This window comes from Opisthocomus hoazin, chromosome 2 (genome assembly GCF_030867145.1).
Source record: "Opisthocomus hoazin isolate bOpiHoa1 chromosome 2, bOpiHoa1.hap1, whole genome shotgun sequence".
In the NCBI taxonomy this organism is placed as follows: Eukaryota; Metazoa; Chordata; class Aves; order Opisthocomiformes; family Opisthocomidae; genus Opisthocomus; species Opisthocomus hoazin.
In genome coordinates, this window is record NC_134415.1 from 58,562,058 (window position 1) to 58,577,456 (window position 15,399).

The following is a 15,399-nucleotide window of genomic DNA, read 5'->3' on the forward strand; positions in this document are numbered from 1 at the left end:
CATTCTTAACTTTCAAGGTTCAAGCCAGGGTCAAATCCATAGGGGCATTTTAGCAAATGTTCGTTTGTGTATGTTAACTAATCAACTCTATCTGCATTTATACCTCTTTGGTGGGTTTTTCCCTTTCTTAGAGATTCTGGCTTTAGTCATATTTTTGTCTAGTGTTGCAAACAAGCCACAGTGCACTGTTGAACTGCTTCTGAGCACACTGGAAGGCAGGTTGGGCTTCCGAGTCATAGACTTCCTTCTGTTTGCCATCTTGCTCTTCTAGGGAAGTTTCCTTTTTATGTATTTCTTTTATATGTATGTTCCCATGATGATTCCCACAGCACAGCATTTTGAGTGGAAAGCAGATGCTTCACTGAGGCTGTTTGTTCTGTATTATAGTTTGTGCTGTTCATAAACACAGGAGGATCCTTTTGCCTGTTCATGCTTTTTCAGAAGGGCTCTCAGCTACCCTATCTTGCCATAGTGCCTTTGGGGACTAAATGAAGCTTTTCTGGCCTATGAGAGGAAGTGAGTTTTCTTCCAACAGCTCAAAAAATGCTGAATTAGTACAACCTAACTGTGTCTGGGCAGTCTAGTATTGCCTTTTCAATAGTAAGTTAAATGGTGAGCAATATTCATGGGGAGAGGGAGGAAGAAAAATGGGAAATAATGAAGCAGTTTTGAAAACAAATGCTTTTGGAATATTGTATATAATTGTACGTTATTGAAAGTTTGACCATCAAAACTACATAGCTGGAATATTTCACAACAATTCCTGTTATGGTGAAAGGGTGAAGAATGTAGAAAGATACCAGTGCAATCCCCAGCTGGTAAAAATGTCTCATTTTCCATAGCATGTCAAAGTGATAATTACCTTTTTGCTTTTGTGTTCGGATGGGGACAACTTCCTACTCTCAGGGAATATTAGGAAAATAGAATTTAAGTCTATGTTATTTTACTGTAGCCATCTTAATTATTTTCTCCTGCAAAAAACATCAAACGTCAGTTCTTTTATGTGGCTGTCTGAAGAATATATGTGTGTGTCAGCATTTAATAAAACATCCAGTAGCAGAAACCGGAGGTCACCTAGGATCAGGAATGTCACGGCCAGAACTGTGTATTAAATCGCCACTTGGATAACATTGTGTGTGTGTTAAGCATCAGTGACAAGGCAGCTTTGATTCTGAGTGTTATAGTCTGTGACACTGTTTGCACTTTGCATTGTCTGGTTGAAAATAATGTGGTTTTGTTGTAGTATTCTAAAATACAATTTTAAATGTCAGAAGAGCTTTTTTTCATTGATAGGCATTTGGTTCTGGGACTTGCATGCTTTTTTTTTTTCACTGCGTTTCTTCATATTCTTATTTCTATGCACTAAAATTCCTGCCTTTTATGTGGTATTCTTTTCTAGTCTAATCTATGCTATGGCTGAAACATCTGCCAGCCTTCATCAAACACTGTTGTTTGGTAGAAGGACCCTGACCACAGTACCCAAGATTTTTTTTCCCAAAAATTCTTCTTACAAAATTATTTTTAAAACGTCAGACTAAAGCGGCTCAGCAGACTGCTTCATGCTCTACTACTGCCATTTGAGTCTCAAAGAGTAACTTTTGTCACTCTTCGAATACCTGTTGGTTTGCAGGCTAATATGAATCACCTGTCCAAGAATGGAAATCTCTGGTTTATCTGAATGTTTTCCAAGATACTGCTGTGCTTTGGCTGATGTGTGCCTCTTGGAATGTGTCGTTGCTTTTGTGTAGAGATGCAATGGCCTACTCTGTTACTGCCCATGCTGTTGCTACTGTTCTTGAGCCTCAAGCTTGGGTCATGTCCCATTTTGTGAATAAATACCTCTATTTTTAATTATTCATGTTAATATCTTGAAGAGGTGCTAATTTTGATAGCTTCAGTTTTTCCAAAGAAAGGGATAGGGGGAAAAGGAAGATATTTTGCCCTGTACACTTGTAGCGCACTGATCCACCTGTGAATTTAGAACCCTCCAGTATGATGGATTTTAAGCCATGCTAATCCTAGTGTACCCTGAGGTGATGGATGTAATAGTGTCTGTTATGCTATAGGGAATGACATATTTCTGATGAGTGTGTGAACTGCAAGTCTTTCTTCTCACAAACCAGACAGGAGGAGAACTGAAGCCTAAATTTAAATAATCGTAATAAATAGCATCCAAAAGAATAGGGACTTCAAGTTTTCAGAGGGGCTACCAACAGTAATTGGGCAACATAATCCTGTCCCTTCAGGGAGAACAAGTTCTCCATAAAATGTAAAGACCTTTAGCAACAGCACCATGACTTGACCGCAGTTACTTCGGAAATGATCCTACAGCACACAGGTGATGGAAAAACAGAATAATATGATTAAAGAGAACACAAATGCAGCTCAGACTGTGCTGTGGACCTGACCTGCAAGTAGGGAAGAAACTGTTCACCAAAAGTAGGTCTTCCAGATCACTTTGGTATTGGGTAGTGGCAAAAAGGCTGCCAGACGAGAGGGAGCAGGACATCTTCTGGGTGACTTCCAGCTGACACTGACAGTTGATTTGGCATAATTTGTAAGCGATAATGTCTGTGGGTGGCAGCAGCTGAAAGTAGCCATTGCTGAGATAGCTGCACTTGTCTGTGAGCTGGCCAAGAGCCTGTAGATGGGTATTGTGTTAAGCTGTGGAGGTCTGAGGAGCTGCTTGTAAGGGCCCATGAAAGGGGAGGAGAATGACCTACTCAGTAGATTTGCACCAGCTTTATGTGGGCATCTGCATGCACAGGATACGAGATTTAGAAGTTCACAAATCAGAAATGACCAAATGCCAATCCTGCGTGGAACTGAGCTGGCAACTTGTGTCAGTGCTTTTTTTTTTTATATATGTGAATTGGTGTTAATTTTCTGGTTTTTTAAAGAGGTTTCTTGGTGGGTTGATTTCCAGCACAACCTTGCTACTCTGTCACCAGAAATGCAGCCTCAAGGCGTTAGTGATTGATAGTGTTTTATATGCAGGAATGACAGTAAAATCTCAAAATGGAAAACGTAGGGCACCCCACCTACAATAACTGCAGGCTTCAGTAGAACTTCTATCCAATGTTGTAGAGTTTCAATTACTTTGTTTGAAGTGTACATAATGATTTCATAGTGTTTATCCATGTTTGTCATGACAGATTTGTTCCCTCATGAACTAATCCCTTAATGTTTAGCTTTTATTTATACCATGCGTAACAGAGCAGCTGCTCTATGGGACACCTCTTTGTAGTTGCAGGCTGGCTGCTCGGGGATGGTCTGCTCGTGTCACATTTGAAGTGCCACTCACAGTGAAGAAGAGGGGAGGATGCTAATAAGTATTATAAACATCAGTCTAGCGGCCAGATAACTTCAGATATTTATTGATATTCTGGGTTTATTTTCTTTTACTAAAACTTGGATAATGAAATTTCCTGTACTGAAAACAGTCAGCAGAATGCATCCCCGTGCCGCTGTTTGTTTCTCCATTATTAAGAGCGTAACAGAAAGAAGTGCACACTCTGCAGAGTGGGACATATGGGCTGACACAGAGTCACTGAAGCTGGCCCAAGAAGACGTCGTTCTCCCTGTTCCAGTCTGTGCCTGAGGCTCCTGAGGTTCTGCTGGAGTTCACTCCCTTCCATACCTAGACTGTATTTTTCTTCCAGGATTGCCCTTGTAGAAAGACTATTCGCATAACTCCTCCTTTTCTTCTGGTGGATTTCGGAGCTCTGGGGGAGCATCTGTCCATGCCGGTGATTCAGTTGTGTGTTTGGATTTCAAGCTAGTGCCAAGGAGACTCTTGGCTACTGATATTCTGGATGTTGGTCCCCACAATCCAAATGTCCTTCCCATCTGTGTTGTGTGGATGAATCCTTGAAAGCACAACTGCACAGGGAGTGTTGTGGGAGACCCTTCTGGCCCCGTCTCTGCATCGCTGCCACAGTATGGGCTGGGCTGCCCTCATCATCTGTGTTTGTGCTTCCATATATCACATATGCCCATGTGTACACTGGGCTCTAACAAAAGCAGCCCTGTAGTTGCTTGCCACAATAAATTAAGATCTTGGAAGAGCAGAATTAAACTTAGTGAGCAATAAAACGGAAATCGGAATAAATTCCGTGGATTTCAATCTGTTAGCTGAAAATTGCAGTCTTACTTATTTGAATGCCAGAAGGGTAAATACTGGGTTAAAGTAAAAGTAAAACTAAAGGAAGTAAAACTTTGGTTTGTGAGAGTGGTTTGCATTTTATTTTCTATAAGTTGTAAGCTCTTTGCGATAGTGGTAATGTTTTATTTTGCACAGCACCTCCTGTTAGATTGATGCCTAAATACTATAAGAAGCTTTGAAGGTGTACATAATTCAAGTTAAATTTTTTGCATAAATATGTAAAATCCCAATTGATATTGCAGTATGTAGTCATTAGCAGATAGAAAACAAGAAAAAAAAAAATCCTGAGTGAACACTATGAAGTCCGTATGTTAAGATGATAATAATCTGCATCATTCCTTTTGTTACAGGGCATGATTTCTGGTTTATTAACCTTTTGGTGCCCCAGTTCCACTGTTTCTTCTCCAACATGTATGAGGCAGAGTTGTCTTTGGATTACAGCTTAATTATCTAGGTTTTTTGAGAATACCCCCTGCCCATGTGTATGCCTAGTCTCCTTTTCCACTCTTAATGAAAAAAAAAAAAAATCCCATGTTTTATTAGAACAAACCTGAAGTTTGATGTGCTGGTGGATAAAAAGTTACTTGACTTTGCTCTGAACAAAAAAATTAATTATATATAATTACCTACAGACGAAGCAATAAGAAGGGATGCTTGTTGTTTATATGTTTTATTTATTTGTATTCAATTTACTGAAATGGGAAAATCTGTTTTCTGTAGTAGCAAGTATTTCACTACTGTAATCCAATTGTTCTGGTCTTTTCTGGAAAACATGGAAATTTTTGTCTATGTAGGTTGTTTTCTTAAGACACTGGTGGTGGTGGTGAGCAACCAGCTTTTATTGTATGGTTAAATTTCCAACTAGTAATTCATGGGGCTGTTGGATGTGGCCTGCAGCTGCCCTGCAGAACACTGTCCTCCTTAATTGGTGTTTGTGGCCAAAAACTGAGGAAGATTGCCCAGTAGCTTGCCTGAAATTCTCGGGGTTGGCAGTAGCTCCTAATACAGAATGTGTGAAGAACATTGATGGAGATAATCTGAGTTCTCTGCTTACCTTTTCTTTAACCAGCTGGGTTTTTTTAAAAGCATTAACACGACAGTGGGGATTTGTTTGCTTAAGTATTTTATGGTAAGGCAGCTAAAGTGATAGCCTTCTGTCTGATTGTGTATTCTAACTTGGAGAAAAAGATAGCAGTTGATATATCTCACCTAATCCTAATCTCTTTCTGTAGATGCTAATTTTCTAATTTCTTCTTTCCTTGGGATGCCTACCAAAAAAGTAACAGGGAAGCTGAGATTTGCTTGCTATTTGACAAATTTCCCTATGCCATTGCTTTATTAACTCCTTGCCTATCCTTTTGCTGCGTTAGATTGCTCCCTGCTAGAGAGTCTACTTTCCTTGTGCGTTTGTGTGGTGTCTAGCATAGGGGAATTGAGCTCTGCACCCGGAGCTGCCAGGCACTCGGCCAGCAGCCACGAATGCTTTTTCCGTTGTATCAGCATGCCCACTGCACCCCAGCCACATGCTTTGCCTTGTCGCTCTCCAGCTCCTTAACCTTTGACTCTGGTCCCTCATTGCTTCCACTGGCTACTTTGCCTGCACAGGAATGGCAATTACAGTCAATGAGGAAAACAGGAGCAGTAAGGGATGGAGTAGGGCAGGAGCTGGGCTCTGTTTGTGTACCATCTGCAGTGATACCCTTAGTGCTGATTGTAGCACATGTGCCAGAACAGCACGCCACAGGATTGGGGCAGTGGAAATACGAAACATTAGTACAAGGTTGGGTGAGAAGTTGTGTAAGTTACCTACAGGCTGCGCTGCTGTCCGTTACCTTTCTGTGAATGAAGCAGGTTCTGACATCTAGGCCTGTCAGTGGATGGGGTCTCAAGCACCAGAGATGTACCTAGAGCCCCTAAATTATCTAATGGCACTTACTAGCTATACGTGCTTTGATTTATATAGCGTCTTGATCAGTCTGCAAGAGTATTGAGGTTGTGTTCTTACCTATCCATTAAATTAATGATATGTATCTTTTATCATTCAGGGAACACCAGTATTTGTTCATGCTGGACCTTTTGCTAACATTGCACATGGAAATTCTTCTGTTTTGGCAGATAAAATTGCCCTTAAATTGGTTGGAGAGAAAGGATTTGTAGGTAAGTATTTTGTTTATTATATTATGTTTTTTTGGTAAGATGGAAAACAGTGATGTAAGTGAATGGATAAAATAGCAATGAAAGGTAAGAATGCTACTTCATTTTATGCTAATATTAATAATAATCTAAAAAGTGAATGCGTAAAAAAACCCCAAAGCACTTCTTCTCTTGCCCTGCCCTTTGTCTCAAGTGTTCCCGTCACCATGTTTGAGATTCCACAAGATGTCTGAAGCAGCTAAATGACTGGATTGCATTGAAAGAGGTGTCCTGTGGTTCCTTGTATTAGTATTCAGCTGACCTCTCTTGATAAACCAACAGAAACCATTCCCGTTTCCTGCTGAATTATTTCTCTGCCAGTTCAGTAAACTGAGCCAAATCAGGGGTTCAGACGTCCCTGAGCCAGTGCAGAGGAACAGCAGAGGGAAGGTAGTGTAAGAAAGAGTAAGACTGCCTTATTTTGGTGGCAATGAGCCATTAGGTTAGTCCAGCTGCATTGTAAAACTTCACCATGAGGCCTGCATGTTCCCATGAAAGCATGTGAATGGGTGGACTATTTTTATATTGAGAATTCAGCCTGCACAAGCAACAATAGACACATCGCAGGCAAAATAAACTTGGCTGAATGATGAACTAGTTTTAATAAAAGTTGTTGTGTGTGTTTAAACTTTAGAATTAATAAAATGAAAGCGGTGTTGCTACTTTGCAATTGTAAAGCCTTTGCACTGCTGCAACCATTCTCTTGTGTGTCCTGAACACCCAGGTTGGCTTACATTAATCCTAAAGTTGAACTTTCAGTACCTGTGGAACAGTGCTCTTGAAGGGGTGCAATAATGTGAAACATGAGATTTCTCATGCTAGACCCTTAAACTAGCAGAGAAACGTGTATGTATATCCTTATGTCATACCCATATATTGCTATAAATTACAGAGGGAACCAAATTACTTGAAAGTACTGTTTCTGTTTAAATTCACTGGTAATCATAGAAAGGATGGGGGAGTTGTTTGCATTGTTACAGAACGTAAATATTTTTTATTACGATATGAGTCAACCTATAGATTTACAGATAGAGAATAGAAAAGTTTCCTACACAAAGTGACTAGTGAACAAGAAGATGGAGGGATACAGATATTCTAAAAAGTAACAAAAATTAATACCAATAAATAAATAAAGGATTGAAACCTGTTATAGATCATACTGACTTTGGAAAAAAGCCTAAAGAAATATGTCATGTTGGCATTCTCCGAGTAACAACCAAAATGTTGAACAAGTAAAAATTCTATTTATGTGTATTCCATTATCTTGAGGGCTTTCTTGTTTTTAAAGAATAATTATTGATTTTCTTTTTGCTCATTTTTGCTTGTTCACCTTTATAGAAGTAAGTTTCTGATCTCTGTAAGCATTCTGCGCCTAGAGAAAATGTTCTTCATCCTTCTCTTTTTTTAAAATGGAGCAGCAAAGTACACACAGTTGTTTTTAGATCATTGTTAGGGCATAAACAACATTAGTACCTGGATTCAGTTTTGCTAACCTCTGCCCTCTGATTCAATGTAATTTGCAAAGATTGTTGTGTGTAATACTTTGTTAGCAAGAGCATTCTTGGGAAAAGTTTGATTCAGTATATTGGTCTCACTTCTTATGCTTAGACAGGAGTATCTAGGGAAATGCTGACCTCTGTAAGAAAATAAAGCATTGTAGTTAAGGTGGTGAAACACAAGATTTTCGAGCTGGTCTGGGCATGTGTTGTTTGTTTGTGTTTCCTTTTTTAAATGCATGATCATGTCAAGGAAAAGGGTTGTTTTCTCCAGTGTTACTGTTGTACAACTAAAGGGTCTTTTCATTTCCCTCTAATAATCTAACATCCATTCAAAGTAAGAACATTTTGCATTCTGAATACATTTATTTAATAATAATAATAGAATTGATATTTCATTAAGCCATGTTTGTTGTTATATGGTTTTGTGGAATGGAGAGCAAAAACATTTAGGATAGCTAACATTTTTCGTAGGCTGGGTGAAGTGACGTTTTTTCTGCAGTGAGCAACCTTTTGAAGTGGGAAGTCTGGTTTGTATGATCAGAGTGGAAGTAGGTTGGTGGCAGTCTTGAGTCTTGGTCCAGGTTTTAAAGCCCGAAAAGTGTCGCCTTGGATTTGGATTCCCCTCCATTCAGTGCTTCCCTCAGGCACTGAGAGCATATCCTTGCATTTCATGGTGGTTTTTTTTGTCTTATCCATCTGTTTAACACTCTTTTTTTGCTTTGTTCGCCTTTGGCCCCAGTTTCTCTGTTGAGAGACAAAGCGCTGTAGCTACAATAGAGGAAAACCTTTGTGTGTTGCCAGCTCAAGGCTCTAGTTCAGATTTTATTCTACAGAACACAAACCCCTGTGAAAATGGCTTCAATGAGACGGGTTTTGCTCTGCTGAGCAAAGAACTTCACCATGATTTTTAGATCCTTGTTAGATTATTAAAAGCAATAGTTCCTACAGTGGGCTGCTTAAATAACCTTTGCAGGTAGTCACAAGTGTAAATGATTTTTCTAATGGTTTGTAGTTACCATAAGCTTTATGCTTTTGAAAAATACATTGTTTCTGGTAATTAGAGCACATGGGCAGAGACTACCTGTAGCACTTGCGTGTTTATTAAATACTATCCTTTCCTGCTCTACACAACTGAAGTCTAAAATGACAGCTACAAAGTGTGCACCAGACCACATTGAGGTCACGTCCATACAAGCAGAGAGCCCAACACCTTGTGGTACACAGCAAAACAGTTAGCAAGAAACTCCGCTGCGTTCTGCTTGGTGTAGTGTGTGCCTGAAACCTGTACTGCTGTTGAAATTCAGTGGCGAAAGCTCATCCTGTAGTTAATTCAGACAGTAGGAATGCAGGACAGCTATGCTGCAGTTCTGTAACTAGATGAACAAGTTTCGCTACTCACCCTTGTTAAAAGTAAAAATTGTCACTGCTCCACGTTTCTCTTTCGCCACTGTTCTTGTGCAGTTCATCCTTTCCTTGCATTGGATCTGGCGCTCATTCGATTCTTGCATGAGCAATTGCTGATCGTGTTTTGCCATGTAGGTTAGTTGTGTAAGCTCATGAAAGAGTCCAAGATGTGCTGGAAATAGTGTAAGGTAAGTGGCAGAACTGCATGGCCAGGAGAAGCATTTTAGGGACCATGAGCTATGAGATTGGCTCTCAGCCTTGTGCAGCTGCATCCAAAGCAAGAATATAAGAAATCTGTGACAGGGTTTACATATAAATTAATTCGAATTAGAATTATTATATATTAGAATAAATATCTTAATACATGTATGCTAGCTCACTCACTGTGAGATGGTATGGTGATATATATATAATATGTATATATTTTTTATTATTTATATGTTTATTTTTTATTCTTTTATTTTTTAGTTAAGTCGTAGTTATTTTACAGCAGGACCTGCTAAGTGTATAGACAGCACTAAGGAGAATAGCATGACCTGAACTTGCACTGCAGTTTCACAAATACCGATATTTTTTATCTTCTGTCCTGGCTTAAGCAGCCTCCTTCCTCCAGCTGCTGGTTTCCAGGCCTGTGCAACCCCTCACTTGCCAGCACACCTGTTTGTAGAGCCACATGATAAACTCAACTGGAGAGTTGGTCTTGACTGAAAACAACTACAACAAAAAAATCCCCTTCCTTCCCCTGACAGACAGTGGCTGGGCAAGCAGTTATATGTGCAACAGGGGAAAGATGAGATTATGCTACAGAAGATGGTGTTTTTGCTGAAATAAGTATTTATAATATTATAGCCTCATTTGGAGCTTTAAAGTGTCAGTAAAGCTACTGCAGATGCACTAACTAATCAGGCTGAGCCTGCATTGCCAGAGCGGCAGAGTCTTTCTCCTTTCTCAGCCTGTGCTCAACTGTTTTTGCATGACATCCTGGCAGAAACCTATTGCCCTTTTTGTTGGCTTAGTTTTATGCTGACTTAACACAGAAGCAGTTCAGCCCAGAGTCAGGAAAACACTGGAGCTGGTGCAGGAGAGCATGAGTTGGGACAGCCAGCAGTGAAAAACAAGTCTGTTGTGTAGATCCCACTGTTTCTGTGACTGTGTGCCACTGCAAAGGCAAAAAAAAAATCCTCCCAAAATGTTCTTTTTAAATTTATTATTAAACTTTACTTTCTCTCTCTAGCCTGCATTGCCTGTTTCTCTGCTTGCTCTGCAGCTGGAATCGCAAGATGCTGTGCCTTTTGAGCAGTGTTAGTTAACAACAATGTAGACAGTCTGGTTTAAAAGAAAATCTAAACAAAGTTTGATCATTGAGTCCTGTTGTGAACTCTCTCGCTAACTGAAGGCATTCCCTGCTTCAGTTTCAGGTATCCAAGTGAATCACAGGCCTTCTTTAAGTTTGAGATAGCCTGTTCCTTCTAGTTCAGCTTGTCTGTTCCCTCTTACCTGAGCCTTGTTGCTACGTACTGACAACTCGGTCTTTTTGCTCTAATTTTGAGTTCTCTCAGTACAAGTTTTGCCACTGAATTTTTAGTGCAATGTCTCGGCTAGCACTGGGAGGCTTGCACTTGGTTGTGGAGTCTCCTTCTCTGGAGATATTCAAGACCCGCCTGGACAAGGTCCTGTGCAGCCTGCTGTAGGTGACCCTGCTTCGGCAGGGGGGTTGGACTAGATGACCCACAGAGGTCCCTTCCAACCCCGAACATTCTGTGATTCTGTGATTCTCAGCCTTTTATTGCTTCGAGACTGTTTCCATGCAAATTCCCCCCATCCTTGCTGTGAGCATGCAAGGAGGTGGAGGAGGAGGAAGAGAAGGGCTGCGCAGCGCGGGCAGCCCCTGCACCGCAAGCACCTGGTACGCTGCACGGCACCTAGGCCGTGTGCGGCGGCCATGCCCATGGCCCAGGAGGCATTGCACTGCGGCACGTCAAGCGTGCCAGTCTTCACAATTGCTATCGGAGCTTTGCAGTCTCTCACACATCTCCATAGCCCCTCTGGCAGCAGCCTGAAGACCATTTCTGACACTTCAGTTTCCTTTTGTATGAAAGGTTGCCTAAACTGGCCTGTTCAACCAGTTCTACATCGCTTGCTCTTGGTTCACCTTAACTGCTAAACAGCAAGGGCAACTGACATCTCGGCGGTGGCGGGGAAAGGAGCTTGGTGTTTAGGTTGAGTCCTGTGCTGTGACTGAGTGGGGAATGTATCTTTGTCTGTATTTGGGCAATTACTTCTTTTGGATTTTTTTGTTTTGTGGTGTTAAGCTCTCTCATTCCCTTTCTGTTCTTCGTCGCTCTCCTCTGATGCAGGAACGTCAAACTCATGGCTAATTCAGAGAAGTGGGTTAGTGCTGAAGGCCACACCTAGTGTAAATTGCAACTGAAGTTTTTACTGGCTGCCCTGAGAATAAATTTGCCACTTCTGTAAAGCTTCAGTTTTGCACAAATTTGTCCTTGTACTTATGTTCTTATTTCATGGTTCAGGGGAGTATATTTTGATTTGCTGGAAGCCCTCTTCTGAAATAACCTCTGTGCCTCATCTTTCTTTCCTTCATAGTTTCCCACCATTACTTTGAGGAAGATTTTCTTTGTTTCATGTGTCATGGCAGTTCTGGTAAACATGAACATTAACCAGGTTTCTGGATGTGTAGGTTAGAGTGATTGCCTTAAGTGAACAAAGAATTGTTGTGTTTGTTTCTCTGATAGCAGCAGTCTCATGTCTGGACAAACGCAATGTATGATGTGTATGTAAATGCTGGATTTTAACTCCAAAGACTACACTATTTAAGGAGGCAAGTGTTCTTGATAATATTTTGCCACATAAGATGCTGCAGTATAGGAACAAACATTTCACAAAACAGTTTTGGGTGTTCTTAAACACACACACACTTCTCGGGGATTTGGGAAATAGTGTATGGATTCAACCATGCGGTAACTGCTGCCAGTTAAGAGTCCCAGTCATAAGCACTGCATGTGTGCAGAACAAAACATAAAAGTCATTGTCCTAGAAAGACTGGCTAGTTACTGAAAGGGCAAGAGGTGACAAGTGCCTACTGACAGGCAGTTGGCAAAGCACAGGAAAATATACCTTTATCTTAGTAGTATTGCCATCCTGCTCACCCAGCAGTTTTGTTTTTTGTGATAGTTTCCAAGGGGGGGGAAAAATTCTTGTAGTAAGAATTCTTCTCTTCTTACAAGTAGACAAATGGTGAGAGATTCTGTAGCTTTCATGTAGGAGGCATGTCTCATGTCAGGGAGAGCAGAGGAAGGAGTGCAAAGAAGCATAAGTGAGATGGAATTTATTGTGGTTGCTGGTGTCTCAGATGTCTCGCTAGGGCAAAGGTTTGTTTAGAGAGAGATGCCTTGGATTGCATCCAGAAATGGAGGGGAGTAGGCTACGGAACCCATACTAACTTGTCACCTTTCAGGCATGTCATGAGGGCAAAGTGTTTTGCAACGCTTGTTTACTCCTGTGGGCCTGTATGCAGGCAGCCTTACTAAGAAGGGAAAGGAAGTATCAATAAAAACCAAAAACGGACAAGGAAATTTTGGACAAGGAAATCAGCACATAATGCAGCTACTCACAGCTAGACCTGGACAGGCTGGAGAGCTGGGCAGAGAGGAACCTGATGAAGTTCAACAAGGGCAAGTGCAGGGTCCTGCACCTGGGGAGGAACAACCTGATGCACCAGTAGAGGCTCAGGGTGGACCTGCTGGAGAACAGCTCTGTGGAGAGGGACCTGGGCGTCCTGGTGGATGACAAGTTAACCATGAGCCAGCAGTGTGCCCTGGTTGCCAAGAACTCCAATGGCATTCTGGGGTGCATTAGGAAGAGTGTGGCCAGCAGGTCGAGGGAGGTTTTCCTCCCTCTCCGCTCTGCCCTAGTGAGGCCGGATCTGGAGTTCTGCATCCAGTTCTGGGCTCCCCAGCTCAAGAAAGATGAGGAGCTGCTGGAGAGAGTCCAGCGGAGGGCTATGAGGATGATGAGGGGACTGGAGGATCTGTCCTCTGAGGAAAGGCTGATGGAGCTGGGCTTGTTCAGCCTGAAGAAGAGAAGGCTGAGAGGTGATCTTATAAATACCTACAAATATCTTAAGGGTGGGTGTCAAGAGGATGAGGACAGACTCTTTTCAGTGGTGCCCAGCAATGGGCATGAACCGAAGCATAGGAAGTTCCAGCTGAACATGAGGCAGAACTTTTTCACTCTGAGGGTGATGGAGCACTGGAACAGGCTGCCCAGGGAGGTTGTGGAGTCTCCTTCTCTGGAGATATTCAAGACCCGCCTGGACAAGGTCCTGTGCAGCCTGCTGTAGGTGACCCTGCTTCGGCAGGGGGGTTGGACTAGATGACCCACAGAGGTCCCTTCCAACCCCAAACATTCTGTGACTCCTTATGATGAGTCTGGTGCTTGGCTCAGGAAGAGGTAATCATTTCTGATGCTTAACACATTTAACATCAGCAGGGCTGCTTATGTCACATCTCTCTGCTGCTCATTCCTCCTCCTGTGTTGGCTTAGACCAACAAAATACCTTCTGAAATTCCAAGTTCTTTTTTTGCATCCGTCAGATTGTTTCTTAATACTCTTAAGGTCAATAGAAAGGATGAACTATTAGGTTTTTTATTCAGTGAATGCAGGCTGCCCAGGCGGTATTTTGAAGACTTAAAGGATGAAAGAGGAACAGGTATGAGCTTTCCTGAGTCGTATTTGTCAGTGTGACAGATATTACTGCAATAAACAACTCAGCAGATTGCCCTATCTATCTGTTTAATCCCTTGAAGGTGTTTCAGCTGAGGAAACGAGTTGTTGTAAATCAGAAGAAAGTGAAGCATGAACATGTTTTTGGAATCCTAAATCAAAGTCCTTCTGAAGTTTTTCAGGCTTGGACTACATGTTTGGCGGTTGCTTTCTTTCCTACTCCTAATAAGCACATCCCATTCAATGTAGGAGCACAGTGTGCTAGGCAAGGTCGAGTGTGACTTTGTCTTTCCTCGTGTTGTATCAGGTGACAAGAAGAGGGTTACTGCAAGCTGTTGGTGCCTTTCCTAAGAAAGGTTCACTTTCTGTTTCTTTCTTTAGTCGATCCACTTGGTGTGACTGGAAAGAATTTGTCACACGTTTTTAATAGCATAAACACAAGTAGAAGCAGTAAATTTTTATAAGCTAAGTAATTGACTCTTTTTATTGTGCTGGTACTCTTGTTAGAATAAACTAATGATGCTAGCTGCTCTAGCTATCTGTTTAGCACATACAAAGTTGTATTTCAAAGGGTATCCGTTTTACATACTCTCAGAGCAGACATTGTTTAACAAGTTTATAAACCACCTTATGAAAATTGTATGTGTTTAAGCACTAAGTGAATAATCTTCACTGGATTTTTCTGATGTCAGAAGGCACTTCAAACTGTGTTCTTAGTAGTAATCTTTTTCCAAAAAAGGAAATAAAGCCCAAATACTTTGGCTACACTTCTTTTGGCACCAGTAGTACATGTGATATTATTACATTTAAATGGTGAGTTCAAGGATTTCTTTTTAATTTTTTTTGTTGCTCGATACCACTAGAAAGGAGTTCCATGCGGTGACCCTCCGGGGACCTTTAATTTTTAAGATTCTGTCCAGTGTCTTTCTACTTTGTGTTATTTCATCTTTGACTTCTTCACTCCTTATTTTCAAAAGAAATAAAATGTAATGCGATTACATTCCAATATTTTGCTCTATGAACCGATACAGTTTTTTCTTGCTCTAAGTGTTAAAGCAAGGCTAAGGTTTCATGGTACAAAGTAGCTGACAGCATTGTCAGAGAAGGTGTTACTGGCTTACTCTGAAAGGTGTGTGCTACAAACTAGATAAGGGATATTCAAACCTTTACCATGTTTTCTCTGATCCCATTCAGAGTGCAGCTGCTCAAGCAGCTGTGCTTAGCACAATTGTGGCAGTTGGGTGTTGGGGAGGAAGGTGATAGTGTATTAGACATTATTGCTGCGAGGCTCTTAAAATTGTGGTCTAATAGTTCACGACACAGTGGTACCACAAACTGCAAAATAAGGTGCCATTACTGCTAGAAGACCTGTGAATCTTTGCTATTCGCTTGTGA

General features: G+C 41.3%; 1 protein-coding gene across 4 annotated transcripts in view; it reads left to right on the forward strand.

The window, feature by feature from the left end:
- The window catches only part of MTHFD1L (methylenetetrahydrofolate dehydrogenase (NADP+ dependent) 1 like), a 162,825-nt gene that overhangs the window by 60,914 nt on the left and 86,512 nt on the right, over positions 1-15,399 (forward strand). For all 4 annotated transcript variants that reach the window (XR_012763159.1, XM_075413791.1, XM_075413792.1 and 1 more), the window contains one exon: positions 6,211-6,322. Coding sequence is in view for 3 of the 4 variants with exons in the window: in XM_075413791.1 (XP_075269906.1) it covers positions 6,211-6,322 (112 nt within the window). In the remaining variant the exon portion in view is untranslated. The remainder of the gene's footprint in view (positions 1-6,210; positions 6,323-15,399) is intronic.